This window comes from Rhododendron vialii, chromosome 5a (genome assembly GCF_030253575.1).
Source record: "Rhododendron vialii isolate Sample 1 chromosome 5a, ASM3025357v1".
Classification (NCBI taxonomy): Eukaryota; Viridiplantae; Streptophyta; class Magnoliopsida; order Ericales; family Ericaceae; genus Rhododendron; species Rhododendron vialii.
In genome coordinates, this window is record NC_080561.1 from 36,828,731 (window position 1) to 36,856,164 (window position 27,434).

The window sequence follows — 27,434 nt, forward strand, 5'->3', positions numbered from 1 at the left end:
AAAATTCTAGTGCAGTGGTCAGTATTCTGTATCTGGAATACTTATCACTTCATATCAAACGCTAACCACTGTATCTTTACCACTTCATATGGAATACTAACCACTGTATCTAAAATACTTACCACAACTCACTTTTGGGATACCATGCACCAAAACATTTTGGTGTACCATAGAAAAATTCATAAAAGACATGGGAAACCAATCTACTCCATTTTCATATGGTAAAGCATATTCCTATAGCTCATAGACTGCATGCATGGTATCATAAATTCATCGAGCACATTTTCTGACGACGGAATCTAAATCATAGTAGAAAACAACTATCCCACCACAAATTGCCTGCGTAAACAAGAATATCAAGTGAAATCTCGGACACACAGTTTTACAATATCAGATGTCGAAAGATGGATAACAAACAACCAAAAACACGAGACCATGTCCTAATAAAGCAGTGATATTGTGGTTTTCATTGTAAAATCTGATAATCAGAATCTGCTTGTTCAGTACAGCCATTATGAAAGTGGTGGCCAGGAATGGGGCTCAAAATTAACTCACCTCAAAAGAAGAGAAGGCAGATAACAATCGATCTGTGCTACTCGTATGCAAATTTGTGAACCATTCCAAGTAATATGTAAAACTGAATGGGATGGAGATAATAACTGGAAGATTGTAGAAACAGAGATTGAACGACATTAACAACATAGTTTTCACTCTATTCCGGTTAATTGGCATGATCTAGTGTCTAACCTTGCATTCATATTTTCGATAATGATCAATCTTCTCACTCCTTTTTTTTGTCCCCTACATCTACATGCCCTATCAAATAAGGCTAGACAAGAAGTACCTCATCAGCGGTTGCATCCAAGCTAACTGCTAAATAACAATTAAACCTCTGAAGGAAACGTTTTATCTGGGGGATGAGTCCACGGGTTGAAACAGTAACCTTGGGAGGACTGAAATAGACCCTTGCTCGTGCACCATAATGTCTGCGGCTTTTAGGACAATGTCAATCATATGAAGCGGTTCCCCCATTTCAATCTACATATGCAGGTTGAACAAGATTACTAATCTTAGATTAGTATCCATATGGTACAAATGGGAGGAGGAAAAGATCACCAGGTAGTATATAGAAGGAAGAAGAGGGTATATAAAAGGGAATAACTGAAGGCTCCTAGAGCAATAGAGCAAGAAAAAATGAACTCAATGATAAGCTAATTAAAAATGAAATACCTTATTGAACATGGATTCAGTTCACCAATAACCCTTGCAAGAACAAGCCCCATCTTTGTAATGATGAAATCTATTCCTATCCCTAACTATAATCTCTCTGTTATAAATTTCAGATATTACTGCTGTTACAGCATGACAATCCCAACATACACGGATGTTCTTCACAATCCTTATCGGTACACCTTCCTTTAGACTGATCAGTCCAAAAGCAATGGCAATTCTCTCACTATGTTGGCACAAAGCATCCTCTTTCTCTTCCTCTTCTAAGTCGAATAGAACTGGAAAAGTGTCAGCCACATATCCGGATGATTTGAGCCTCTTAGATATCTCCTCCAACTTCGCCTCAATTTCGCCATACCTAGGATGGGACTTATCCCCAACGACAAACTCATGAACTTCTCCGTTGACTTCTATAATGCTACAACCAGGGAGTTTTCTGACACCTTTGGCCTTCATCGTTTGCCTCACGTTACTAACTCTATCCCAGTTCTTTGAATCAGCATAAATGTTTGACAAAAGCACATAAGCTCCATGGTTCTTGGATTCTAGCTCTACTATCTTTCTTGACGCAAGTTCACCTAATTTCGTGTTTTTATGGATTCTACAAGCATTGAGCAAAGCTCCCCAAGCTCCGGCATGAGGCTTCACAGGCATTTTGTTTATGAAGTCCAAGGCTTCATTTAGGCTCCCAACTCGGCCATACAAATCAACCATGCAACCATAATGTTCAAAAAGAGGCTCAAGCCCGAATTCTTTTCTCATCGAGTAGAAATGCATCCGACCTTCCTCAACTAGTCCCGCGATGCTACAACCCCTCAAAATAGACACAAACGTGACCTCATTTGGCAAAACTCTTTCTTGTTTCATAAGGGCAAAAAGCTCGAGACACTCATGCCCCAATCCATTCATTGCTAGCCCTCCCATGGCACTACTCCATGTATATACATTCTTTTCTCTCATTCCCCAAAAGACTTCCATTGCCTTGTTCACATCCCCACATTTCGCGTACATGTCAATGAGCGCAGTCCCTAGGGCGACAGTAACTGTGATTTTCTTTCTCCCTATATAAGCATGTGCCCATCTCCCTTGATCCAGGGCACCCAAGTGAGAGCACGCGGACAAAACCGAAACCAATGTCACCTCATTAATCCTCACTCCTTCCATTTGCATCAGGTTAAACATATTCAACGCCTCCCTTGATTGCCCGCACTGCGCATACCCGGATATCATTGCGTTCCATGCAACGGGGTCCTTCTCAGGCATACTATCAAACAACCCCCGTGCAAGACCAACATGACCCAATTTAGCACAAGCAGCCACCATGGCAGTCAAGGTCACCAAATCAGGCTGGGGAATTCCATCAAACACCTTACATGCACAACCCAAAAAACCCATTTCAGCATACATGTAAATCAACCCGCTCTGGATGTGTGGGTCGGTTTCAAACCCACGTTTCAGAACACACGCATGGACTGCCCTACTTGCTTCGCAATCTAACAACTGTGCGCACGTGCGAACCAAGAAAGTGAATGTGTAGTTATCCGGGTACGGGTTGTGACCCAATTTTAACAGCCTGTTGTACAGTTGGAAGCTTTTTTGAGGGTTTGGGCTCTTGGAGTGAGCTCTGATCAAGGAGTTGAAGGCGAAGACAGTGGGGTTGGGGTTTTGGTCGAGGGCTCGAGTGGAATAATCGAGAAGGTTGGGGTGTTTGAGGGCAATGGAGGCGACGAATTGAGCATGGAGGAAAGGGTCGTCGAGGAGGCCAGTGATGAGGAGTTGGGTGTGGACTTGGTTGATTTGTCGGACGCTTGTGCAGGATGATCCTACTAGAGAAATTGTTGGGTGCTTTGCTACACATCGGAAATGGCTCATGACCACATCCAGATCACAACTGATGCCTTTCTCCGGTTCTTAGTCTGCTAGTGAGTTGCTGCACGCAGTCCACTGCCCAATTCAGAGTGGAGATTTAAATCATATATTTGTCGCAAGAGAGACGAAGGCTGCAGCTGCAGCCGCTGCACCATCCAAAAGTTTCTTTCTTTCACATATATTGTCTATAGTCAAGTGAAAGCAAGAGAGAGAGAAGATGAGCAGTTAATCAAAAAGAAATGAAAGAAGTTCATTGTTTAGGCTAATCAAACCATAATATCCGTGATCATATGAAGCAAGCTGGTTTCCTATCTTTCTTATATTTCCTACTATATGTATCAGCAAGCTTAAAGAGACAAGCATATTACCTATATGTATCAGCCAAAGATCAAATAGCAGCTTTAGTTCAAAAACTTATCAGAACAAAAAAAAAAAAACAAGGGAAATTACAGGAATAAGCTCACACGGATATGCCACAAAGTGAGTCTACTAGTTATCCACACATTACCTACGAAAATACTTTGACAAGCAAATTTCAAAATACATAAGTCCCCAAAAGCCTGCCATTCAAGACTTCAAAAAGACAGTTTCATGCTATAGTTGTCTTCATCGGTGTATATATTAATAACTTCGAAACAATTTTAAGCTATAGGTGTCCTCCTCATTGTACAATACCATTATACTCGACTGCATTTAAAAGAACTATACAAGTTCAACTACTCTCATTGCCAATAAGCTCATTGAGCAAATGAAAAAACTAAGACAACCCAATGTATTATATCTAGTCCAAGAAAAACAGGAGGAAGTTATGCTAAACTTTGCCGATAAAACAAGAAGGATATGTCCATAGATGTGCAAAATAATCCACACCAAACACTAAAACATGCTGGTTGAGACATAGTTAACAGTAACCTACCGAAAATTGTAAGTTCCTGCAAATGAAACAACAACTTATCTCGTTTGTCAAATGTACATATGAATATGATTACATCAACTCCTCATCACTCCTTGTCAGAGGAAAGGAATAACAAACCAAACAAGAAATCAGTCCATGCAAGGGAAGAAAGGGATCAAAATAGGTATAAAAAATGGAATCAAATTTTGTTTCACTTATTTAGGACTAGTGCTAAATTTTGGATATTTCCACACAAAAAAAAAAAAAAAAAAGGTGAAAGGCATAAATTTTTACTTTTCCAATCCCTCCCATCGAGATAATCCACAAAAATTTGACGCAAAATTAATAAATGTGAAAGAAATTTGAATAAAGACAATACAGAGAGGAAAAAAAAACCAGGCTTCTTTTGGGAAACTAGGCCTTATACTCGTAACTAAATTGTCACTCAACCAATTTATCAAACACTTGGTGGCCCCAAATACAAAACCATAATCTTACCCAGATTTCTTTAGAGCCCCGAAATCTCTATCAAAATTTCGCACAAAAACGAGTAGAAGCTTTGGAAGCATATCTGTTTTCGGTGTTTGTTGCTGATGAATGGCCAAAAGAACCAAAAGAAAAAAGGGGGGGGGGGGGGGAGGAGGGGGGAATTGAGCGCGAATTGTGAAGAACCAGAACAGAGAGAGAGAGAGAGAGAGAGAGAGAGAGAGAGAGAGAGAGAGAGAGAGAGAACTTTTGATAAAGTAGCCTCTTCAGAAGCAGCGAGGCACTGTAGGCGTATGTATTTTACCGAGTCGTTTGTTGAGGCTGGTGGAATACATGTTTTCTGATTTTGACTAGGTGAAATACTTGCTAATATGCCTATTTTGCTAATCTGGTGCACTTGCTCCAGCGTGCTGGACGTGATTTCTCATGTCGGAGAAGATGGAAAAGTGGCCATGCTAGATGCCTTCGGCCGAGATACATGGAAGAAAAGCAGAGAGAGAGATAGAGAGAAGTTGGTTTTGATTTTATCTGCATATCGTATTGTCTACACAGTAGCAGGTTTTTTCAGACGTTTTCAAACCTTCTTTGGATTTGCCCGAGATATTTGGAATTCATTTATTTCTCTCACGCGTGGCTTGCTTTGCTTTTGGGATTCCGACATGTTTATGGTCCGAAAAATTCTAAATCGCAGAAGAAAACAAGTATCCCATCACAAATTGTTTGCAAAACAAGAAGATCAAGTCAAATCCCAGTTGCTGAAAGATGGATAACAAAGAAACCAAACATGAGACAAGGTCCGAATAAAGCAATGATAGGTGAAGGTTTCATTATAAATCGAATCAGAAACTGTTTATTCAGTACAGCCATTACACCACTGCGAAAGCAGCGGCCCGGAAAGGGGCTCAAAATTAACTGACCTCAAAAGAACAGCAGGCAGATAAACAATAGATCTGTCTACCTTGATATGCAACAAATTTGTGAACCACTCCAAGTAGTAATATGTAAAACTGAATGGGATAATTATGACAACTGGAAGATTGTAGAAAAGAAGATTGAACAACTTAAAAAAAGAAGAAAAAAAAAAAATTACTTTTCACTCTATACACACTGGCTTTGCTTTGTGCAACTTCTATTTGTTTCCTTTCCCTTCATCTTCATTCAAAATGCGATTTCGAAAATCAGCTACCATGAGAGGCAGCCCCTCACGCAGCGGTACCTTCGGCTCCCAGTTTAAAAGCTCCTTTGCTTTGCTAATATCTGGTTTCCTTTTATGCGGATCATCAGCAGTGTTTGGTTTGAATTCTATTGTTGCACTGGAATCAATAGTTTCTTTCACCACCTATATTTGAAGAAGGAAGTAATGTAAGCATGCCAGTAAGAATAGGAACCCTTCCCATTTCCTAAAATGTTATGAACAATTCTTTTGTAGTTTGAGTAAGACAAACCTCAGCGAGTTCTAACATGGTGAATTCTCCTGGGTTACCCAAGTTAAACGGCCCAACATGCTCACCTTCCATTAACGCCATCAGTCCATCAACCTGACAAAAAGAGGAGTTTGTAATTCGCACTTCCAACCATTCAAAGACTCCAAACGGAAACTGTTGTGTCTAAGGGATGGATTAGAATTCAAGTTTTTCGAACAACTTATTAGCTATACTACTCCCTCCGTCTCATATCCTTTGTCCATCTTTTCAATTTGAGTGGGATGTCCCAAAAAGATTGTCCACTTTGAAAAGCCAAAGATCCAAGTTTGTAAGTTTCTAAACCTATCCCTATTAAATAACTGTGACTCATCACTCATATAGTTGAAAGTGGGCATAAAGGGGAAATGCTGGACAAAATGCCTCTAAATAAATTTCAATGGATTAGCTTCATGTCCTCTTGAAAAGTTGGAAACCTTAAGAGGGACAAACAAAACATGATGGGGAGAGTATCAATTTTCCCTAATATAAATTCGATGGAAATATGTAAAAGTTCTACAGAAGGCTATGAGGGGAGAAGGAGAACCCTTGTAAATTTTTTGAACCTTATGTTTCAAAAGTTGCAAGTATGATTCGTATATGCAATTTTACACTAAGCGGCCTAAGTAGAATAATTGGTCTGAAGCTTCTTAGTAAATTCGGGAATGTCTAAATTTAGCCAAAGCCTAACCACTGAGTGACTCATCAGTCATCAGTATTGTACAACATCATGGCATAACTGACATTGTTGGAGGTGGTTGTGCAAGTCGGTCATCCCGTTGTACAGGGTAAATGCTGGCGTCTTAAACTTGGCTGGGAGAGAGATCTGGCAATGCTTGGCTCTGGCAAAGGGTAACCATTAATCATCCTCGTCGGACCCAATCCTGCTGATGGAAGGTGAGCTTACTCTCATGTCAGCCTTTGCCTCTGTCCGCACATTGTTGTTACTTGTTAGTTTTCCTTGAGCCTTGGGGTGTGCGCCCTCTCAGTTAGCTTGGCTACTTGCCTCCTGACTTTCCTAGAGGCACTCCTTCCTCCTCCTCGAGGATCCATTCCTCTGACTATGTTTGTCCCTCATGACTTTTTGTGGTCATAAGTGTACTACTCGCAGAGTGACTGGGAGCGCAAGCGCAATGCGAGGGTTGAGAGCGGGAACATGGGACATTTTGAAGAACTATGTGACTAAGGTTCAACCTTGTTCTCCATAGAATATTTCAATCCGATTCGTGCCCTTCTGAGTACATAAAATTTTACATGTAAAATAAGTCATCAACCTATTCTACGTGTCCCAAATTATGAGAATGTAATGAATAGATTAGGCATTCAAAAACAACCCAAAAAATGGCAGCAGCAGAGGAAGTTACAAGGATATGGCATACCAAGTCAGCTACATATTGGAAGCTTCTCGTTTGTTTTCCATCACCATACACGGTCAATGGTTGCTTACGGATGGCCTGCAAGAGACACACACAAGAGTTAAAAATCACTGTGAATGATGAACTTATTACCAATATCCAAATTTGCATTTTACCAAATTATCATTCTCAAAACCATGAAGAATTAGTCAGGATCTCTGACTATGTGTGCAAGTGATTGTGCCCTGATAAGATAGGGGAAGAGATCCAACCTGTGCCACAAAATTGCTTACAACACGGCCATCATCTAAACACATTCGGGGCCCATATGTGTTAAAGATACGTGCAATCCGCACCTGCGTAGACAAAAAACAAGATAAAGTCTCACTACATTTTCTCTTAACTATTCAGAAGAAACTGAACCAGATAAGATCTAACCAATTACAATAGATGTAATGAATCTAGAAGGATAGCTAATCCCTGAACTTGTCATGCAATTTGAATTTTAATCAGGCAAATGAACCCCAATCACCCATTATAGTCATCCTCAATGACACCCAACAGCCTACAAATGAAGGTACTTCAAGGAGTGCTATTTTGTACACCCTCCTTAAGAGAGGGTGAACATTACCCTCCTTCTTATTAGTTAAAATGGTGTAGGTCCTAGGCCTGAGCAAAATACCCGCCCACCCGCGGGCCCGACCTAACCCGAAGGGGCTCAAAGAACTGGTTCAGTTGGTTACGGGTTGTAATAAGCAGAAATTCCAGTTTTCGGTTCGGGGTGCGGGTAGTGTTTGGGTAACCCGGCGGGTCCGACCCAACCCGACCTCTCTATATATATACACATATAAATTACTATAAAATAACCCTAAACAGCTAAAGTCTCCCACTTTACCAAAAGTCAAAGCCAGATCTGATCTCGCCCGCCCCCACGCTCCTCCACTGATGTCGCCACCGTGAGCCTCTGCCGTGACTCGCGAGCTGTCCAGTGATCCAGTCCAACTCCACCATCTCTCTCTCTCTCTCACGGACAAACACCGTCTGGCGTAGGCGTTCACAACTCCACCTTGCAATCGGTAAATTTTCTACATTTTCTTGGCTTTACTCCTCCGATCTGCATTTTGTTCTGCACTTCTGCCTTTAATGATCCAACCTGACCGACCTGACACGATGAAAGATCGGTTTCCCAGACGGTTATTCTAGTTACACGGTTCGGTTCGGTTCGATGAAAAGAATCGGTTTCCCGAACGGTTATTCTAGTTACACAGGTCGGTGTCGGTTCAGAAAATTGCCAACCCAACAGGTCGGGTGTCGGGTCCAGGACAACTCACCTCTAGTAGGTCCCACCCATGCAATACACTTTTTTGGTTAGCATGAAATTACTTTGTGGTAAGATCCACACCATTTCAACCAATAGGGAGGAGGGTAATGTTCACCCTCTTAAGTGAAGGGTGAACAAAAGTCAACTCTACTTCAAGTGCACCACTAGTCAATTGGAAAATTAACATTCTCTTATTGTTTTTTTTAACTAGTCTTACTGCTCGATGAAAAAAAAACACAAAACTAGCCAAACTGAGCAGCAAACATAATCATTCCCATAGTATACCTCCTTATCTTCAGATATTAATAACTTCCCTTCAAGCAACATCTCTCTTTAATCTGCAATCTTTGAGTATTTAATCTTTAGCTACTTGATCACACCCTTTGTCTCTAAACTTTCTAATGAAGAAATTACTCCAGTACTCTGTTTATGGTATATTTGTGCGATGAACACGACTAAACTACAAGGTTATAAAATGCTATTGGCCATTAGCTGTATGGACTTAATGACAAACTACACTCCAACATGAGTTCAAATAAAGCATGTCCTAAGCCTTCAGAGATCACCATTACCACGTATAAAAGTTACGCATACTGCAGAGTCAAGAGTCTTTCCATGATCTCACCCTTAATACCTTGTCATGATATGAAGCTATTAACAAGGGTGAATACGAGATTTATAAAAGAGCAAGCACTTAAGTAAACATTTAGAGCATACTCCTACTACTTCCATCTGATAATATTTGATATACGAAAAGAATTTTGATACGTCCTTACATCAAATTCATCACGTACAGGTAAATCAGGTAAGATTACCTCAACTCCTGCCCCTCGATGATAATCCATAGTCAAGGTTTCAGCAGTTCGTTTGCCTTCATCATAGCAGCTCCTAACACCTAGGCACTCGCAAGTTCTTTGTGATTATTATCATCATAGAATGCAGAGCAAAAACCCACAAATCATAGAAAACAATTTGGTCAGCAGCAGCTCACCTATTGGATTCACATGCCCCCAGTATGTCTCCTTCTGGGGATGCTCAAGGGGATCCCCATAAACTTCGCTAGTACTAGTGAGCAAAAACTTTGCCCCAATTCGCTTTGCTAACCCCAACATGTTAAGCGTACCCATCACATTCGTCTTGTAATCTGAGTCAAGGATTCCAAACCCCTTGCAAACCCAGCAAAATCGACACTCGGTTTGGAAAGATGTGGATTTCAAATGAAGGGATTCTATGTCCAATTCCAACAAAATACATAAGAGGTATGGCTTAGTGGTAAAAGGGAAGTATTTTGTTGGAAACCTTATGTAATCTGTAATCCTAAACATGGAACGAAGGATCACGAAATTCAACATATCGAATCCAAAACTAAGCTATTCAATTTCTCATCAAGTAATTATGTTAAACCCCTCCCTCCATTTAAATCCAAATCAACCCAGAGTCTAAACGTAGATATACAACAAAAAGCATAAAACTTGGAAATTATCATAACTGTGATTCAGATAAAGACAATAAACCAGAAAACCCATTAAGGATATGATAGTCTTGACAGGATTGTACTTATAGTGAACAGGAGAAGCAGGGCAGGCCAAGTGATAGATCTGATCCACCTCCAACAGAATGGGTTCAACCACATCATGCCTAACAAGCTCAAACCTGGGATCCCCAAAATGATGCATCACATTCTCTTTCCTCCCAGTAAAGAAATTATCAATCACAATCACATCATCACCCCTCCTCAACAACTTATCAACCAAGTGACTGCCCACGAACCCCGCCCCTCCCGTCACCACTATCCTCGACCGCTTCCGCCCCACCCCGGCCGGCACCCTCCCGCTGCCGCCCCAACTCCGATACGGGATCGACACGGACTCGCGGTTCGAGTACGAAACCGAGGAGGGCACGTAGGAGGAGGAGGGACGGCGGCGGTCGGGATCAGGCGGGGCGAGGCGGGAGAGGGTGGGTTGGAGGATGAAGAAGGTGGAGCCAATGAGGATGCCGACAATGATGAAGAGGAGACGTTGTTCGGTGAGGAGGTAGGATAGGGATCTAGGGAGGGATCTGGAGTAGGGATGTTTCTGGGCTTTGGGTGAGTAGGGTTGGTGGGTGGTTAGGTTTGTGGGGTTTTCTTCGTCTCTTCTGTGGGTTGTGGTGGACAGCTTGTGGAGTTGTTTCATGGCTTAGGGTTTGAGACTGAAGATGGGTTTCAGTCTTCTGGGGTTGTGTAGGATTGAAAGGTTGTGAGGAAATCGTGCCGACTCAGCAATGGGTTTGGTAATGTTTTCCGGTGATGGTTACTGGAATTGGGTTTTTGTGGAAGAAGCAGTTGAAGAGAGAGAGAGAAAGAGACAGAAGAGAGAGAGCGAGTGGCAATTGGGCAAACAGTTAAAATTTCTATGATCCTCCAGTGTGGTATTGAGGCATCGTGCCTCCATTTAATATAGACCACTAGATTAGGTTTTAAGTTAATCTGGACCTTTAGATCAAAATCACCTCCTAAAAGTAAGGTGATTTTGTGTTTTTTCAACCATTATACTTACCATGAACACTGGCTCTTCTTATCATACTTTATGCTGATACTTACCACAAAATAAGGCACACTTACCACAACTAAAGGCTGTACTTCAACGTTTTTAGGTGTTTTCAAAATAATTTTAGGAGGGAGGGGGATGGATCCAAGGGTTACTAGGAGAGAGGGGCATGAATCCAAGGGTTAAGATCGAAAGAAGAGATCCAAAAGTGTTTAAAAAAAACGAAGCATGATGCCCCAATACCGCTTTGGGGCAGGGTAGCCGGTGCCACAGACAGTTAATGTCAATTGTCAAAACAGATGGAAGAATAGATTTATTGTTCTTGGATTGGGAAATCATGCAGCGGAAGTAAGGACGTTATAAGAAACACATGGGCCATGGATTTTGACATTAATGGTTCAATATAATTCGAGCTTCTATAAATTATATTCGTTCATTGTTTGGATGAAAATTCGAACCGTCCATTGTCGAGATAGATAGCCAGATTGACAGCACTACACATGTAGTGCAGGAGGTGAACTACAGTACCCCGGGTCCCGAATTCTTTTGAGGGCCGGATATGTGGGAAATCCTATTAACACCCCTTTTTTTTCTAAGTACCCACACCAAACAGGTAAAATTACCACTTTATCATTTTTTTTTCTCAGAACCCACGCCATTATCTTTTTTTTTTTCTTTCTTTTTTTTCGTTAAACCTAATCTACTCTTAACCACAATACCGGAAAAAACAATAAGTTCATAACCACACATATACACTCACAATAAGGGGGACCCACATACGGAAATGTGCAGTATGTATGGGTCTCATTATGTGCGGTTGTAACATTATTGCTGGGAAAAAAAGTATTTAGTAATGATTACATTAACATGTAGAAGGTGAATAATGTAAAACACAGTTCCCCAACTTTTTTTTGTCCCATAGACCAACACCAAACCCCCATGATACTATGTCCTACACCATAAGAGAATCTATACATATCAGATGTACATTTGTTTGACCAGAACAAAATATTTGGTCCCGTTCCGGAAACGGAAATAAGTATTTATTTTTTAAGAAGGCAATTTCAAACTTAAAAATTATGTATTTACGTAAATAATTTTCCTATTAATATGAATCTCGTTTGATAGATCTCATTGAAATCTTTTATACGGTGAAAAAAAATTAAAAAATTATTTTTCATTTATATTATTTTTGAGTTTGAAAATATGAAATAAGTACTTATTTTTTAAGAAGGTGTTCTGGAACGGAGCCTAGTCAAATACCTAATTATTTGTGATCCTTACGCCAAATGGTCCAATTCAATAATCACATCCAATTAAACGTGGGTATTGAAATGGTCTTAGTCTCTATTTTTCTTTTGATTATTTAATTGAAAATGATCTTTGAGCCTCCAATATTGAGAGAATAAATATACATCAACTCATTTTCCACTTAATTAGGTACCACTTTATTTGGTGGCTAAACAAAGGCGTCATATTTTGCTTGCGACGGTAGCTGCAGAAAGAATAATTTCCTCCATTTTTCCTAAGCATAATCTCATACCCTTTCGCTTTTTTCGGATATAGTAAGATTTTTAGAAAAAAAAAATACTCGATTCTTGAAGAAAAAGAAAGGAGATATATATTAATTACCTTCACAAGTTCCCCAACTTTTTTTTGTCACAATGCAAATTTTAACCTCTCATTTTTTGTGTGCTATGAATGCATTAGGGCTGTCATTGTTTTAGATTTTTTTAATCAATTGCAATTAGGTCCCATGTTCACTAATAAAAAATACCAAAACGTAACGCATTTTACCATATCGTTTTCACTAACAAATTTTTTTTTACTAACTCAAAAAAAATTTCACTTACATACCCATCAAAAATTTATTCACTACCGGATACAACTTGGCATTTCTCAACAACTTATTCATTACCGGAAACACCTAACAATTTTTCAACGACAAATTTTTTTCTATAAATTTTTGTACTACCGGAAACACCCCCTTAGTTTAGATCGGTAAAAAGAAGAGATCGGGGGATGGTGTTGTGCACATCCATAGAGAACACCGGGGGAAGAAAGAAACTGCAAAAAAAAAAAAACAGAGAGGGGAAGAGGAGAGAGAGAGAAGGAAAGAACTGCAAGAATAGCAAATGGATGAAAACTCCAAAAGTTAAAAAAGAAAAAATATCCGACCTGCCGGATTCGAACCAGCGACCTAAGGATTATCTGTTAGGAATTTACCCACTACAGTCCTCCGCTCTACCAACTGAGCTAAGGTCGGTTTGTTTAATATGTCGTACAAATTAAATTATAATTCCAAATAAAACCAAAAAGAATTAGTAAAATATTTAACATTGCTCATTTTGTTATTTCCTTTAAAAGCATTCATCACGCTATGTAAGGAGAAGTTTTTGGGTGCCGGTCGGATACCACACGCGTGGTACGTGTCAGCGATCCGAATTTTAGAGAGAGTTGTGGGATGAAAGGAGAAAGAAAGAGTAAATATGGACCATCCAAAACGTATTTAGACGATCGGAATTACCACGTGGTACCTACTTAGCATCCAAAAATTTCTTCTATGTAAGGGATAAAAGTGAATGAATGAAAAAGAATCATTTTCTACTTTTCATGGTTGACTAGAAAGAAATTGCTTCCATTTTATATGTTTTACTTGCATTGGTGGCTTGAAATAAGTTGTTTTCAGAATGATATATATATATATATATATATATATATATATATATATATATATATATATATATATATATATATATATATAGAATTACTAGTATTCTCATCTCCAACTCTTATTCGTACTTTTACACAAATCTTGAGTGAACAGTTAGGTAGAAGCTTTGTTTGATATGAAAATTATAATGAACAAGTTTTAATCTAATCATAAAACCGAGTAAAAACTTCATTAATGGCAGAACTACGAAATTGAGAAATACTTCCTCCATTCCGTATTAAGAGTCTCACTCTCTCTCTCTCTCTTGCCATTTTTTAAATAAAAAAATCAACTACTTTCATAGATAATTTTTTCAAATTTTTTTGCACCGTATTAAAGATCTCAATTAGTACTTTAATTTGGTGCAAAAAAAATTTAAAAAATTATATACAGAAGTAGTTGATTTTTTTTATTTGAAAAATGACATGACTTTTCGTTGTGGACTTTTAATATGGAATGGAGGGAGTACAAAATAGTCCTCTTTGATTTAAATAACATTTCAAGACTCTTGATTTGAGTAAAACTCAGTTTAAAATAATTATTCAATAGTCCGAAATACCGCCATGTGATACTCTCAACTATTTTACTATCACACATTTCTGAGAGGTCCATACACTTAGTAAACTATAAAGCAACTTTTGAAGTGCTTTTACTCAAAAGTTTAATTGAGTCACCAAATGGGTAAAATAGTTTTTTTTAGTAAACAATAAATGAATAGGAGTTGGAGTGCTGTTCAAAAAAAAATGAAAAAAGAGTTGGAGATGGTCTTCATCTTGTTCTTGAGTCAAAGCCTGCCTAATCCGATCATTTCACAGAAACAAATGTCATCATTTTGCTATCTAAAAATGTTGCACGATTCACCGTATACTCACCTAGTGCGTGGGCCTCGCATTGGATTCGCGACCGTGCCACATGAATCCAATGTGACCCAACATATAACCAATGTGGGCTCAGGCTTATACAAAAACGATATAAACGAATCAGGAGCGCAGACCTGTACCTGTTCCGGCAAGGATTTTGTCTAGTGACAAAACCAAAATCATACCCAGCCCAGAATCTCAATTCATGTATTGATTTCCAGTCAAATTCCATTCTGGAAAACTAGTGAATACTCTAACCAGATTTTCTATTAAAAATGCTTTAGTAAAAGAAGCAGTACCAATGTATGGTGTTCATCAGGCATTCATTCCTCTACATGGTGATCCTTTATTCATCATCTCCTACAACTACCATTCCATTTTCCTAAAATGGAGTTATGCCCTACATTCTACACATACGCAACCTCCGATATTAGCTCATCTATCAAATTCTTCTCAATTTCCCAACCTATCTCCTCAACATTGTCCCCGGAATCTATCCACTCCATCTGCCTATCCAGCACCCTCTCCGTCACCTGCTCATTAGCTCTCTCCTCTTCACTAGCTAGCCACCCATGCAGCTCGCGCTTGACCCCACCTTTCCCCCACACAGATCCGATCTTCCTCGTCAACGCCAACTTCACCCACGGGTGTGGGGCCACAAACCACTTTGAGATCTCAACAAGCCCGGAACTGATGCGGTCAAACAACAGCTTCCTGTCAGACCTTGACCATGTTGTCTGATCCCTATACTTCTGCTCGAGGTTATCGAATAAAGTGGGACCCAGAGGGCAATCCTCATAGTGCCATTTTGACGTGAATGTATCAGGGTCAACATCATCAAGTTGAGAGTAAATAAGCACATCAACAAGATAGGAAGACTCCAAGCTCTCGTCATTACATATTCTGTTCTCTTGGGACACTGCAGCAAATACTGGGCACACATCTTTTTCAATCATGCATGTCTCAACGTCTGCATACGATCCAGACTCCATCTTAAGAAGCTTGAGCTGCATTCGAAGCTCTACAAGTACCAAACAATATAAAAGAGAAATTAAATTAGAGAAACAGCTACACTGGAAGCACCAAATAAGTAGTCCTTATTAGGACATGAAGCATACTAGAGGTGGAGCAGTTGCCAGGAAAACGTATAAAAAAAATTTGAATTGTAAGGGCATTTTTGCTTAGTAACACATTGTCTCTTCATGAATAATTATAGAAGAGATGGCCATGTAGGAAGAGAACATGTTAATGTGATAATTCCAAAGACAATAAAACGAAGGTGTGGAGACCTGATTGAAGAGGTAACAATTATTGGCTAAACCGGTACTTTTACATGCAACTGCATGTGGAAGTGAATCAACACAATCTTATCTGAAGGCCAACCAAAGGTGATTAAGAATTTAAATTGAGCTTGAGACTACAGGATGTCCAATACTATGAATATATTTCTTGTCATCGATTTTTAATGCCATGGCCTTATTATCCCTCGAGTATGGACATCACACACGACAAAAAGTCAATAAAATGCTTCTAGTTACCTTGAAGGTCAGCACTGACTCTCTCAAAGCATTCGGAACCAGACGATATGTCTTCTGTAAATGGGGCTTCCAAAACTGAAACTGGGCTCTGATGATCGGCATCCTTTGAGCTCTCTGGAGATTGTGGTTCAGGTAAAGGACACTGCAGTGGAACCGAATCTTCAGCAAATGGTCCAATTTGAGGTACCTAGAACATATAAAAAAAATTACTAATAACAATATCAATAGACAGGGAAGAACCTAATTTATCTAGTTATAGGAGATTAGAGAGGGAGAAAAAAATGAAACCAATCTTTCATGGAAAGTATCTTGCAAGCATATAAGGAATGTATTGGCTGAGATGATACATAACCGACGTCAACACAAAATATAGATATCACACAAGCATCATCAAAGAATTCGCGTAAAGTCAATAAGTTTCTTGCCAAATTCAATCTACCAAAAAGAAACTAATATTGAGCAGATAAAACATAGAGCAAAGAGATCCTGGTCATAAATTAAGAGGGAATCATGATGATGCAGTTGTTCCGACCCAAAGCCCGGAAAACTGTGAAGACCCCGGCTGCCTAGATGTGTGCCGTTAAAAGCTTGTTATGTATACTCATTCTTAACGCCTGAAACTGAAGGATGTCCACATTGCAAACGTATCATAGGAAAATAAAAATAGCCAGGGAAAAGTAAAGTCTTGTTGAAATGTAGCTATGCTTTGTAAAAGATAGTAAAATAAGAGCTATAGTTGCCAGTGAATGTAAAGACTGACACTTAATACTTTCAAACACATATGACTACCATTGTGCCTAAGGCTCAAAATCTTTGTGACAAAAGGACGAATCGGTTTGTCAACCTTCTGTATTATGTACTGAGTCCACTTATGTGATCTTGTGACATAGTTCAACATCCAAACATATCAAACTACGGAAACATCGAAGTACATTGCAATACAAACAAATCTATGATTAGGCAGCCCGCAGCCTCATGCACGGTGGTAATGCGTGCTATGCATGACAGCATGAGTAATGACATAAATCGGTATTGATTTGTGCAGTCTAGCAATGTGATTGTTTAGTCCATCAATACCCTGGAAATAACAAATAGACGAGGAAAACAGTCATGATGGTAGGAATACCACGACACAAAAATTGTTTCAAAACCACCTGCCTATAAAAGAAGAAAAGAGGGTTTTTTTTTTTAGATAAGTACTCAATCTTATAAAGCTCAAACAAAAGTATACAAAGAAAAGAGTTCTAGTAAAACAAGGAAAAACTACTTGTGTTCTAGACTTCTAGTAACTAGGCAAAGAAAACCCAAAAATATTGACAATATTTAAGCAGTCAGTTCTGGTATCTTGCAATATTGCAAGTATATATAGGAAGGGTCCGGTATATTTAAGAGTGATCATGTGCTTTCCAACATTGCAAGTATAAATATGTGGCACCCAATTCCCAGCAACGTAAGAGATACACAAAAGAGGCCAAGGAAGAAAATATGGATGGCATCACCGTACCAACCTGCACGCCTGAAATGTCTCAGCCTATTCGGATGGGTACAAGATAAGGTTACGTGGTACTTTTCAGAATGGCATTCACATGCAGTTTCAATTTGATACCAAAATGGGTTTAGCATGTAACATGGTAGGGAATGTTTCATCATAACTATCAACTCAGTTGGTTCGAATGGATAAGATGTCAAGCAAAGACCGTTCGTAATTCCGGAAAAGAGATTGTCAATATAAGCTTATCTTTTGGAAAACATCTAAATTCTTGAAATTGGACGATTTCATAATGTTCTATTTGGAGGGAATGCAACCTAGTGTAATAAATGTTTTATATAGGGAAAACGTACTACATGAGTGGAACCGGTGACAAATATGGGCTTCCATACGATAATCTCTTATTTAGATGTACCTTAAGTTCTAAGAATATGAGCGAGAAACCTAACCTATATGTACAACCTTTAAAAGCATCAAACAAATACCGTTCTCATTTCCTTTCGTAGGTCGCAAACGAGTCAAGCCGAGCTACTTTTTTGCAACGTTCGAGCTCCACTTTGATGAAAATTGAGGTGTTCAAGATCGGCTTGAAACAAACTGATAAAAAAAACTGAGCTCAAGCTCAGGTCATTGAGGTAAAATAAATCTCAAGCTCAGCTCGAGTTGGCTTGACTTTATTATAAGCATTGTTGGTGCCCAAGGGGTGGAGTCAATTTGATTGCCCTTTCCACATATAAACTACCGTAACATTTAAATGACTTTATTGGCCGATTTGGATCTTCTAAAGCACTGACAAAAATGATCGCGTTACTTAAACGACGTCATTTATCAACTTGAGTGATATATGTTGGTTTCTTGACTCCGCCCAGTCTTGATAAAACTTTTGGGTGTTATCCATTGGACATTCCATGATCCATCTCATGTCATACAAAAAAGGATGCTTTAGGCAACTCATTTGTTACCCTCCCTCCATTCCGAAGTGTTCCCAAGTGTTGATCCGCCATTCCATTTTGGGATGTTCCATAATGTTAGTCCCTCAAAAGTCAAAAACCTAAAATTAGTAAGTTTGCACTATTACCTGACAAATACCTATGATTGAAGCTTAAATGAGTTATAATAAGAGGCAATTTGGGAAAATAGTACCTCGAGGTTTGACGTGATTGTAAATTTGTAATCATTACTTGTCCTTTTAAAAAGTTGGAATCCCCAAAAGGAACCAACATTGAGGAAACAAGTGAGTAATAATTTATAGTTATGCTTTTAGCATCGCATTAAGTGCCAGCTGGCATCGACAAACAAGTTAACATTGTTGAACTGCACTAATAACTAGTTAAGGAAAAAGTCAAAATGGTTGGTCAGATAAATAAAATGATGAATTTAGTAGTTTAAGTAAAAGTTGAGCCAATCCTAACCCAATGAAGCTCGCCTCAAATCAATCTTAGCTCATTGTTGAGCATGATATTAAGCTCATCGAATTATTGAGCATGATATCAAGCTCAAGCCCCTACTCATTTACTAATCAAGTGTTTGAACGATTAGCAAACTAGTTCATCTTTGAGTTTTTCATCAATAATTTGGTTGTTTCTTTTATTAAGGGTATATTCACTTCTTCACCTTTTTTCCTTTATCAAGGGTGAGCTTTGGTAAGTGGAGAAAACAAGGTGAAGAAGAGAATATACCTTTAGCAAATGAAAGAACGCAGCATCAATAGGGCTTGTAAATTCTTGCCGCTAAAGGAACTGCTTAGTTTGGGAAACTGGTTCCAAATTGAGTAGGTAAATAGCAATCACTTTACTATTGAAATAAGGTCTTCCTCTTCAGATTCGAGGGAACCTAGAAACGCTAGAGCTAGAAGAACGAACGGAATTCTGAAATCAAATGTGAATCCAAAATTCCATTTCCATTGATCCTGTGCAAACCTTCATACCCATAAAGAACAGCAGAGATGCAAATGAAATTCTTGGGGATTTACAAACTTATAAAGTTTGCTACGTCCATTTACCTATGTGAAGGCAAATGGAGGCTTACAAGTAGACATAGGAAAACAAGCGAGGAAAAGTGTGGTCTTGATCTACGTTTTGTACCCTTGGTAGGGTCATGCGTACCATAATGTGTAATATTTGCAACCAGAAAAAGGAGGTGTCTAATATGTGGATTCTTTTAATTCTCGCCCCAATGATACAGGGACACTACAAAATATTTAGACTTCTCAACAAATTTCTTTCACATTCTAAGCTAATTGTGTTAAGGTGTCATATACCATTTCATGCACATGCTTCCAAGGTGATTACCAAATAGAAATATGGGACACATATCTCATACCATTTGGTCCTAGCCCTATTAAAAATCGTTAACCTGACATTCTTTCCTTGTACAGAAATAGTCATTATCAATTTCTCTGAGTTGGAATTTGGAATGACAATAGCTAATTTGAGGAACTAAAGATTGATCCATATATTGTGGATAGGAAATAAAATATGGGAGGCGTTCAATGTCTACTTATGCAGTGTTCGAGCTTCAATTTGTTCATTATTGAGGTGTACAAATCAAATTGAGCTAGAAACGAAGGCCAAGCTCAGCACATCGAGGTAAAATGAAACTCTCCAGTAGGCTCAACTTGAAATCATGCCAAGATCAAGGTCCAGAAGAAATTCAACTTATTCTTGTCCTGATATCTTAAATTTCCAAACAAACTACAGAAAGATCTATCGTCCATGGCTGCAAACACAAACCAATTCCATGGCATAGGAGCGCAAAATATTCTGGTTTGTACTCATCAGGCATAGCACAGATAGTTTCCTCCTAAAAACTGAGATGATAGACTCAATCATGCGCATGGGTTGTCGAACCACCCATGGAAGTTACCCAAACTAAGTGAAAGAAGGCCCAGTACGAAGGTAACAGAGCTTATAAGTTGAGACTACCAGAAGACTGCTTTCCGCGTTTTACCAAAATTGCTGTTTGAATCATAAGTCGTGGATATCTACCAAACGCTTGCATCTGACGGGAGAGAAACAAGATTCAAGGAAAGCTGAATAGTCAATAGTCTCATCAATTTGGCATAGAGAAATATCAGTTCCTAGTTTAAATCCTCGAATTTGCTGAATTAGGGAACACTCAATCTAACAGTGTAGTTGTACTGACCTCAGTCCAAGGCAAATGACAAGGTTTCTCTATTAATGAAAGTAAATCCAAAGAATTGAAGAACATGTGATGTTTCAAACCTATTGCAGGATATATCATATCAAAATTCACCTACAATGCAGTAATTCATTACGATCAGTAATATCCCTGCATGATATAAAGACATACACAAATTAAACAATCCAGCAAGAAAGACATGAAATACCACAAGCAATGCACCCCCACATAGGTACATGACGTGATGATACTACAAAAGAATGTAAAGGATCGAAACATCAGGGAAATAAAATCACGTTGCCTCATGAAACAAATACCTATGGTGGCTCAACAAGTATTTAGAAGAGTTTTAGTCAAGTTGATCAAACCTGTGCTTCAGAGTCATCGGGACCAGGAGTTGCAGGATGGTTATATTCTAATGAACAAGCTGAAGGCTTTGGGGACAACTCATCAGGAGATTCAGATGACATGGTCATATCCTTATGTCCAGCATCCGCCTCAGCTTTAGAAATCGAACATCTACCAGTCACATTATCAGCTGGCATCTCAGTAACCAGCGGCTTTTGTTCAGATGGATCCTTCTTTCCCAGGTTAGTTTCCATCTGAGATTGGTTAAACTGCATCTCCTCCAAAGAGTCAACACTATCACTAGAGTTGTGTCGGGAGGAGTGCGACTTCTTGCCATATCTTTGGTTTCTGGTTGAAGAAACATTTTTTGCACTGGAATTTCCATCTATTACCTTATTTCTACTCTGTTTCCTGGCTTCTCCTGACCTCAAATATCGCTCCTGATCAAGAGCTGCACAACGTGTGCTTGATTTAGGACCAACAGAGCGAACAGATAGAGCAGGAACAGATCTTGAGCTGGATGGAATTTTTTTGCATTCCTTCTTCCAACCATCCCCACTACTAATACCCAAAGGACTATCCCACTCTTCGACTCTGTCAGTGCTACCAAATCTGTCACTGGACCCATCCAAACACGTCATTCTATCTAAATTCTCTGGCCACATATCCAAATCAGGAATAGCAAGCATTTCACCTAGCGTGCCACCCTTGCCAACTACTCCAACATCTTGATACCTCCTGGACATCTTCCACCTCTCTGAGAGCCTCTTCTTCGCCTCCTTACTTAGAGATGACTCAATTGAGTGCGATGGTGAAGGCTTCTGCCGGTTACTCCAGTGAAATGACTTTCTGAAAGTTTGCACTGTCACCTCCGATTCACTTCCAGAATCACTTCCAGACGCACAATATGAGCTCTCATCCCCAGAGTATCCCTTGACTTTAGAGGACAAATCTATCAGCTCCCCACTATAACTCTCTCTCATTCTCCTAGAAATCTCCTTTGCTCTTTCTCTGGATTCTCTAGATTTAGGCCTGAACATACCCACATCATTAGATAAGTTTCTCTTACCAATGATCTTCTTTTCATATTCCATGTTCTTCATGCATTCTGACAAATTACCATGTGAAGAACAAGGTGATGAAGTTGATTTAGTAGCATTCTGCACCTTCTCAAGATTCGGCTTCAGAACAACAATCCTTATTGGGAGGATGTCACTCTCATTCTTCTCATCAAATTGAATTCTTGATGACTGCAGAGTTTCTTGAACACCATGATGACTATAATGGGTACCATCATGATGTTTCCGGCATGACACCTCGTGATGTTTTTGATATGGTAGAGCATCAAGTCCTAAAGTACTGTTGTCCGACTTCCAAACAATGGTACTACTTTCATGTTTATGTGAATTTGACGGCTTTATAATTGCTATACGACTACATTGCATGTTGGGAGCATCAACTTGCAGGTCAATAAGATGTTTGGCAAATAAGGAATCTGGCTGCTTAAGAAATTTCATCAACAGGTCCTTATTTCTGTCCAGCCGGTCAAGGGGGTCACAAATCCCTTTTGAATTACGAAGCTTCTCATCTGTGGAAAGACATTTCACATCCACCAACTTCTGTCGAACAAATGCCATCTCTGCCTCAGAAAACTTCGAGTTTACAATCCTTCTTGCTGGGTAACCACTTCTCTCCGCTTTTGGTGTTTCTGGAACCTCGTACACATCCTTAAATTTGTCCTGCTCCATTGAGTTTTTCCTACTTGATCGGTGTTCATAATCTTGTTGAGATGCTACAAACGTAGTCCTCTTTTGATGAGTTTCAGCGAACCCCTTGTGTTGTCGATGAGGAGGCTGCTGAGTTGGCAGCCCGTCAAGACCCATCAATCTGGCAATGACACTTGGTGAACGTCTCTTGGATTCAGTTTCTTTTGACATTTCTTCTGCTAATAACTTCTTTATTGGTGTTCCAGTAACTCGACTGCTAGAGCTCCTCCCTAACTCATAGGTGACCTACATGGGGAAGGTATTTGAAATCAAATATCGTTATAAACAAATGAATAAATCACTAATTACATAGCCGTGATATTCTGTTCTCAATGGCTATTTAAAAGTGAATGTTAAAATAACAACTCCAAATCATAAAGACCAAAGAAAGTACAAATAAGTAATCAGCGCACCAAATCTTCCTCTATGGTACCGCTGCTGTAAGAACTAGAGTCTGATGCCAACTTTGAGAGTTTTCTTTGTCTAGGAATCTGCGTGTTTCCTGGAAGCGAATACAGATTAGAAAACAACATCACAGTATGACGATTCCAAGATGATAGGTATGACTGCATTATTGAGTAAACAGAGTTCCAAATCACCAAAAACCAAGGACATGAAACAATGGATGGAAAAGACTAGTGAGAACAATTTCATAGGAGTTTTTAATAGATTAACCAGCTCCATTCCAGTAACTCAAAGATTCAAAATTCAAGTGCAGAAGGAAATTAAGAACAACCCAAATTTTCTGCAAAAGAATAACATATGGGAAAACATTTATACAACGTAGGATGCAGGATATTTGACAGCAGGGAAGTATGAAGAGCATATTTGATAGCAGGATCGAGGGGATGGATTAGGATTCAGAGTAAAAACACGTGCGGTCCATGCATCTCCTAACATGCAGCTTGTTCATCATTTGGCGCAACATACACAATCAGGAAATAAGGACTTGCCCCTACATGGGAAATTGAATGCGAAGATAAATAATCCCCCTCTCTCCCATAGGATCTGTTACTCTTCTTTCTCTGCTTATCTTCCTCTTCATGTCGAAAACAATCTCCCCACCATTATCACATTCTTAATCCCTCTCTAACCAAGAAGAATAAAATCAACCCCAGGGTAAATGTGAAGCAAAGTCCCAGAACTCAGGGGTATGAAAGTAATGTAGAGTGTACTAGCCCGATGCCCACTTATATATTCCAAGATAATATTGTGTCCCTACCTCATGTACAACATGCTCGCTCAGCAACACCTCAGCATGCAGGTGAGGGACACACACCCTTGGTATCCTGGCTCTTATAACACGTACACGGTCTAGTGTATGTAGACCTCAACCAGAAAAGCTTGACCCTCATGCTCTTATACCGCTCATTGTTTTCGTATCCAAACAATCTGGTTATCCACCATACCATACTATGATAACACTCATTCCCTTTTATCCCGTGGTATCCAAGGTCCAACCCCACAAATAAATAAATAATTCCGGAAATTAAATGTGGCCTACATCAGGTGTATAAAAAGAACTTCTAGAGCACTAGAAACTGCAATTATTTCTCATGATAATCCTAGGGATTGATAAAGAACAAACAACATCATTCTGGTACCACTATGGAAAAGTCCCTACTCAATTACACTAGAAACAAAGCTTACTTTACCAAAAGCACCAGCAAAATCAGACCTCAACCTCATCCATGACCTAAACCAAAACAGAACTGATACAAAGTCTCCATTCATGTTACGAGATCACAAAGAGTAAAAAACCAGAAGATTCGTTCAGTTAATCACTAAATCCAGAATTCTTAAGAACCTCTAAAAGGAGCGATCAATTCCCCTAATTGAGGTGAAACTTTTTCACTTCTCGTTAGAAAAACAAAAGTTCGTAAATAAATTGTGCAAAAAAAAGTCATTTCCTTCTCTTTTCTTTTCCTCAATTTGTCAGCAACCAAACAGAGCTTATCAAGCCCCAAACAGACCATACATTCATGACATACACGGATGAGATTCTCTCGAGTAACTGTTCTGGACAGTTGAATAGTTTCTCACAATCGTGAGACCCGCACTTGTGAGACAAGTCCAGCAACTGTCCGGGACGACAATTACCGGAGAAGATCCATTCCTGACATTATATACATATATATATATATATATATGGAGAGAGAGAGAGAGAGAGAGACCTTCGGAGGGTATAGGAACGTGCGATTTCTTCGGCCGAACTCTCTCCATCTGGACTGGAGCAACAGAAAGCAGGAACAGCTATGGAAAAAAAGAGAGAGAAGGAATTTCCAAAGAGGTAGAGAAAGAGCAACGAGAGAGGCTTGAATTGTGGATGGGGAGAGGATGAAGCCCTAGATTTCAGCTGAATTCAAACGAGGAACTGTCCGCTGAAACAGAATCCGACCACAGATCTTCAAAATCTTTAGAGCTCCAAAATAAGTCAAGTGAAATTAATTCGGACGCAGGAAATGCAGGTACACTGTGAGAGTCTTGAGAGAGGGAGGAAATCCACGAAGAGAGAGAGAGAGAGAGAGAGAGAGAGAGAGAGAGAGTAGAGTGACATTAATGACGGCCCCCGATCGGAGAGAGAGAGAGAGAGAGGGGGGGGGGGGGGGGGGGGAGAGAGAGAGAGAGAGAGAGAGGGAGGGGTTTTTTTTTTTTCCGGTTTTTTGAACATTCAAAATGGAAATCGATAGTGCCTTCTACTGGCACAGGGCACCTTGGACCATCGCAGGGGGCAGTGTATAGTCCATTTTGCTTAAGGCGCCACGTGTCAGGTTTAGATTTTGTCACGTAGTGGTGGCAGTGGAATACATGATTTTGGCATATTTTGTGAGGAGCCCTGCTATGGGTACACCGTACACCATCAAAGCGTACACCGTCTCCTATGGGGGACCCGCTTAGGGGTATCATGCAAATAAATTGAGCCGCTCAGTTTTTTTATAATAAATCTAAGAACATATACGCACATTTTTACACAAATTTTGCACATATATTTTTAGGGGGCTCATCTCTGGTTTCACCAATGTGATTCGAACCGTTCATTATTTTTAAAATAATTTTTTAGGAGTATCTGTAAAAAATTAACTCGATAGGATATCAGTAAGGGATTTTTCGGAAATAGCAAGGCAAATCAGCGGTTCAAATCATATTGGTGGGATCCAAGGTGGGCTCCATAAAAGTGTATGTGCAAGATTTGTGTAAAAATATATGTGCAAATAGCACAGCTGGTTTTTTTAAAACATTTTTTTAAGCTTTTTTGTAAAAAAGTCAGCTACGTCAGATATTGATAAATGCTTAATGGATTCTACGCTTGATTTACCGACGGAGCTAATTTTTTACATGAATATTTGAAAAAATGTTTTGAGTAATTTGATTAAGCAAGGATTTTCATTCTTTTGTTGGCCTCTGATTGTTAATCATTTTTTTTCTTATAAGTTGATTAATAATCCGAGCGTGTTCTTGAATTTATGTGCTTAGAAAAAGGAAACATGTTAATGAATTTTTGCAGTCAATTATTCAAAAAAAAAAAAAAAAAATCTCTTCGCAGTAGCTGGTTTTTTAAAATTCCTCTCTCTTTAGTAGTTATGCATTTGTTTTGCTACTGATTAATGTATTCGTTTTAGGTCTCAAAATCCAACTGTTCTCTCTACGCATGGTCTCCAATAAATTTTCTCGATTTATCTCTCTCTATTTATTACCCCCAAAAATCTCCCTCAAAACCCGAACCGAACAAAGTGATTTCCATTTGGACAGATATGAGGACATGTAAAGTTTCCTTCTGGGGAATGCGAGAAAAACCATTATTATTGTGAACCGTAATCTGTTACTCTCCTTACCTCATGTAAAGCTTCATTTATATAAGAGACTAATGAACCAGTTAAAGGAAGGGTACTAGGGGCTGTAAATGAATCAAACCAAGTCGAGTTGTGCCCTGTTCAAGTTTGTTTATTTCTTAAATTTTTGATGAGCTCGAGCTCGAGCTCAAACGTAGTAAAAACTTAACGAGCTAAGCACAAGCCGAGCCAGTCGAAGATTGACTCGATGATCGATCTCGAGCTTGTTTACGAGTCTTAACGAGCCAACAACAAATATATATTTATACTTTATAGTAGAGGAAATTTTGATTGTGCGCGCACGTGCATGTGTCTTATATTTTATTTACGTGGCGACTATTCACAGTCTCGTATTTTCTCCCTTAGCCCGTTAAAAATTTTCAATTATACTCGACAGTTAGTTACCGAAATTGAGATACATTTTTAGCATATAATTACCGAAATATAATATTTTTTTCAACAGCTATTTACCGAAAATGTATGTTCGGCAGTTGTTTACCGAAGGTTGAACATATTTTCGACATGTAGTTACCGAAATATAATATTATTTTCAACAGCTATTTACCGAAATGTTATGTATGATTTTCAACAACTATTTACCGAAA

The 27,434-nt window shown here is 39.1% G+C and overlaps 3 protein-coding genes and 1 non-coding gene across 4 annotated transcripts; all 4 read right to left on the minus strand.

Annotated features, from left to right (window-relative positions):
* Positions 1–438: 438 nt before the first annotated feature.
* On the minus strand, positions 439–4,609 carry LOC131325740 (putative pentatricopeptide repeat-containing protein At5g40405). Its single transcript, XM_058358162.1, has 3 exons — positions 4,493–4,609; positions 1,231–3,230; positions 439–1,038 (listed from the first exon to the last, which is right to left on the minus strand). Exon 2 carries the CDS (start codon positions 3,100–3,102, stop codon positions 1,252–1,254), a length of 1,851 nt encoding a protein of 616 aa, XP_058214145.1. The 5' UTR covers positions 3,103–3,230; positions 4,493–4,609; the 3' UTR covers positions 439–1,038; positions 1,231–1,251.
* A 672-nt stretch (positions 4,610–5,281) lies between these two features.
* On the minus strand, positions 5,282–10,996 carry LOC131325741 (UDP-glucuronic acid decarboxylase 1). Its single transcript, XM_058358163.1, has 7 exons — positions 10,151–10,996; positions 9,608–9,754; positions 9,432–9,511; positions 7,568–7,651; positions 7,320–7,394; positions 5,926–6,018; positions 5,282–5,819 (listed from the first exon to the last, which is right to left on the minus strand). Exons 1-7 carry the CDS (start codon positions 10,788–10,790, stop codon positions 5,610–5,612), a joined length of 1,329 nt encoding a protein of 442 aa, XP_058214146.1. The 5' UTR covers positions 10,791–10,996; the 3' UTR covers positions 5,282–5,609.
* Positions 10,997–13,316: 2,320 nt separating this feature from the next.
* On the minus strand, positions 13,317–13,410 carry TRNAY-GUA (transfer RNA tyrosine (anticodon GUA)). The gene is made up of 2 exons: positions 13,374–13,410; positions 13,317–13,352 (listed from the first exon to the last, which is right to left on the minus strand). It is a non-coding gene; the product is annotated as a tRNA-Tyr (tRNA).
* A 1,556-nt stretch (positions 13,411–14,966) lies between these two features.
* LOC131326327 (uncharacterized) lies at positions 14,967–25,687 on the minus strand. The gene is made up of 5 exons (XM_058359074.1): positions 25,174–25,687; positions 23,413–23,501; positions 21,254–23,245; positions 16,256–16,442; positions 14,967–15,738 (listed from the first exon to the last, which is right to left on the minus strand). Exons 1-5 carry the CDS (start codon positions 25,220–25,222, stop codon positions 15,125–15,127), a joined length of 2,931 nt encoding a protein of 976 aa, XP_058215057.1. The 5' UTR covers positions 25,223–25,687; the 3' UTR covers positions 14,967–15,124.
* Between the last annotated feature and the right edge of the window lie 1,747 nt (positions 25,688–27,434).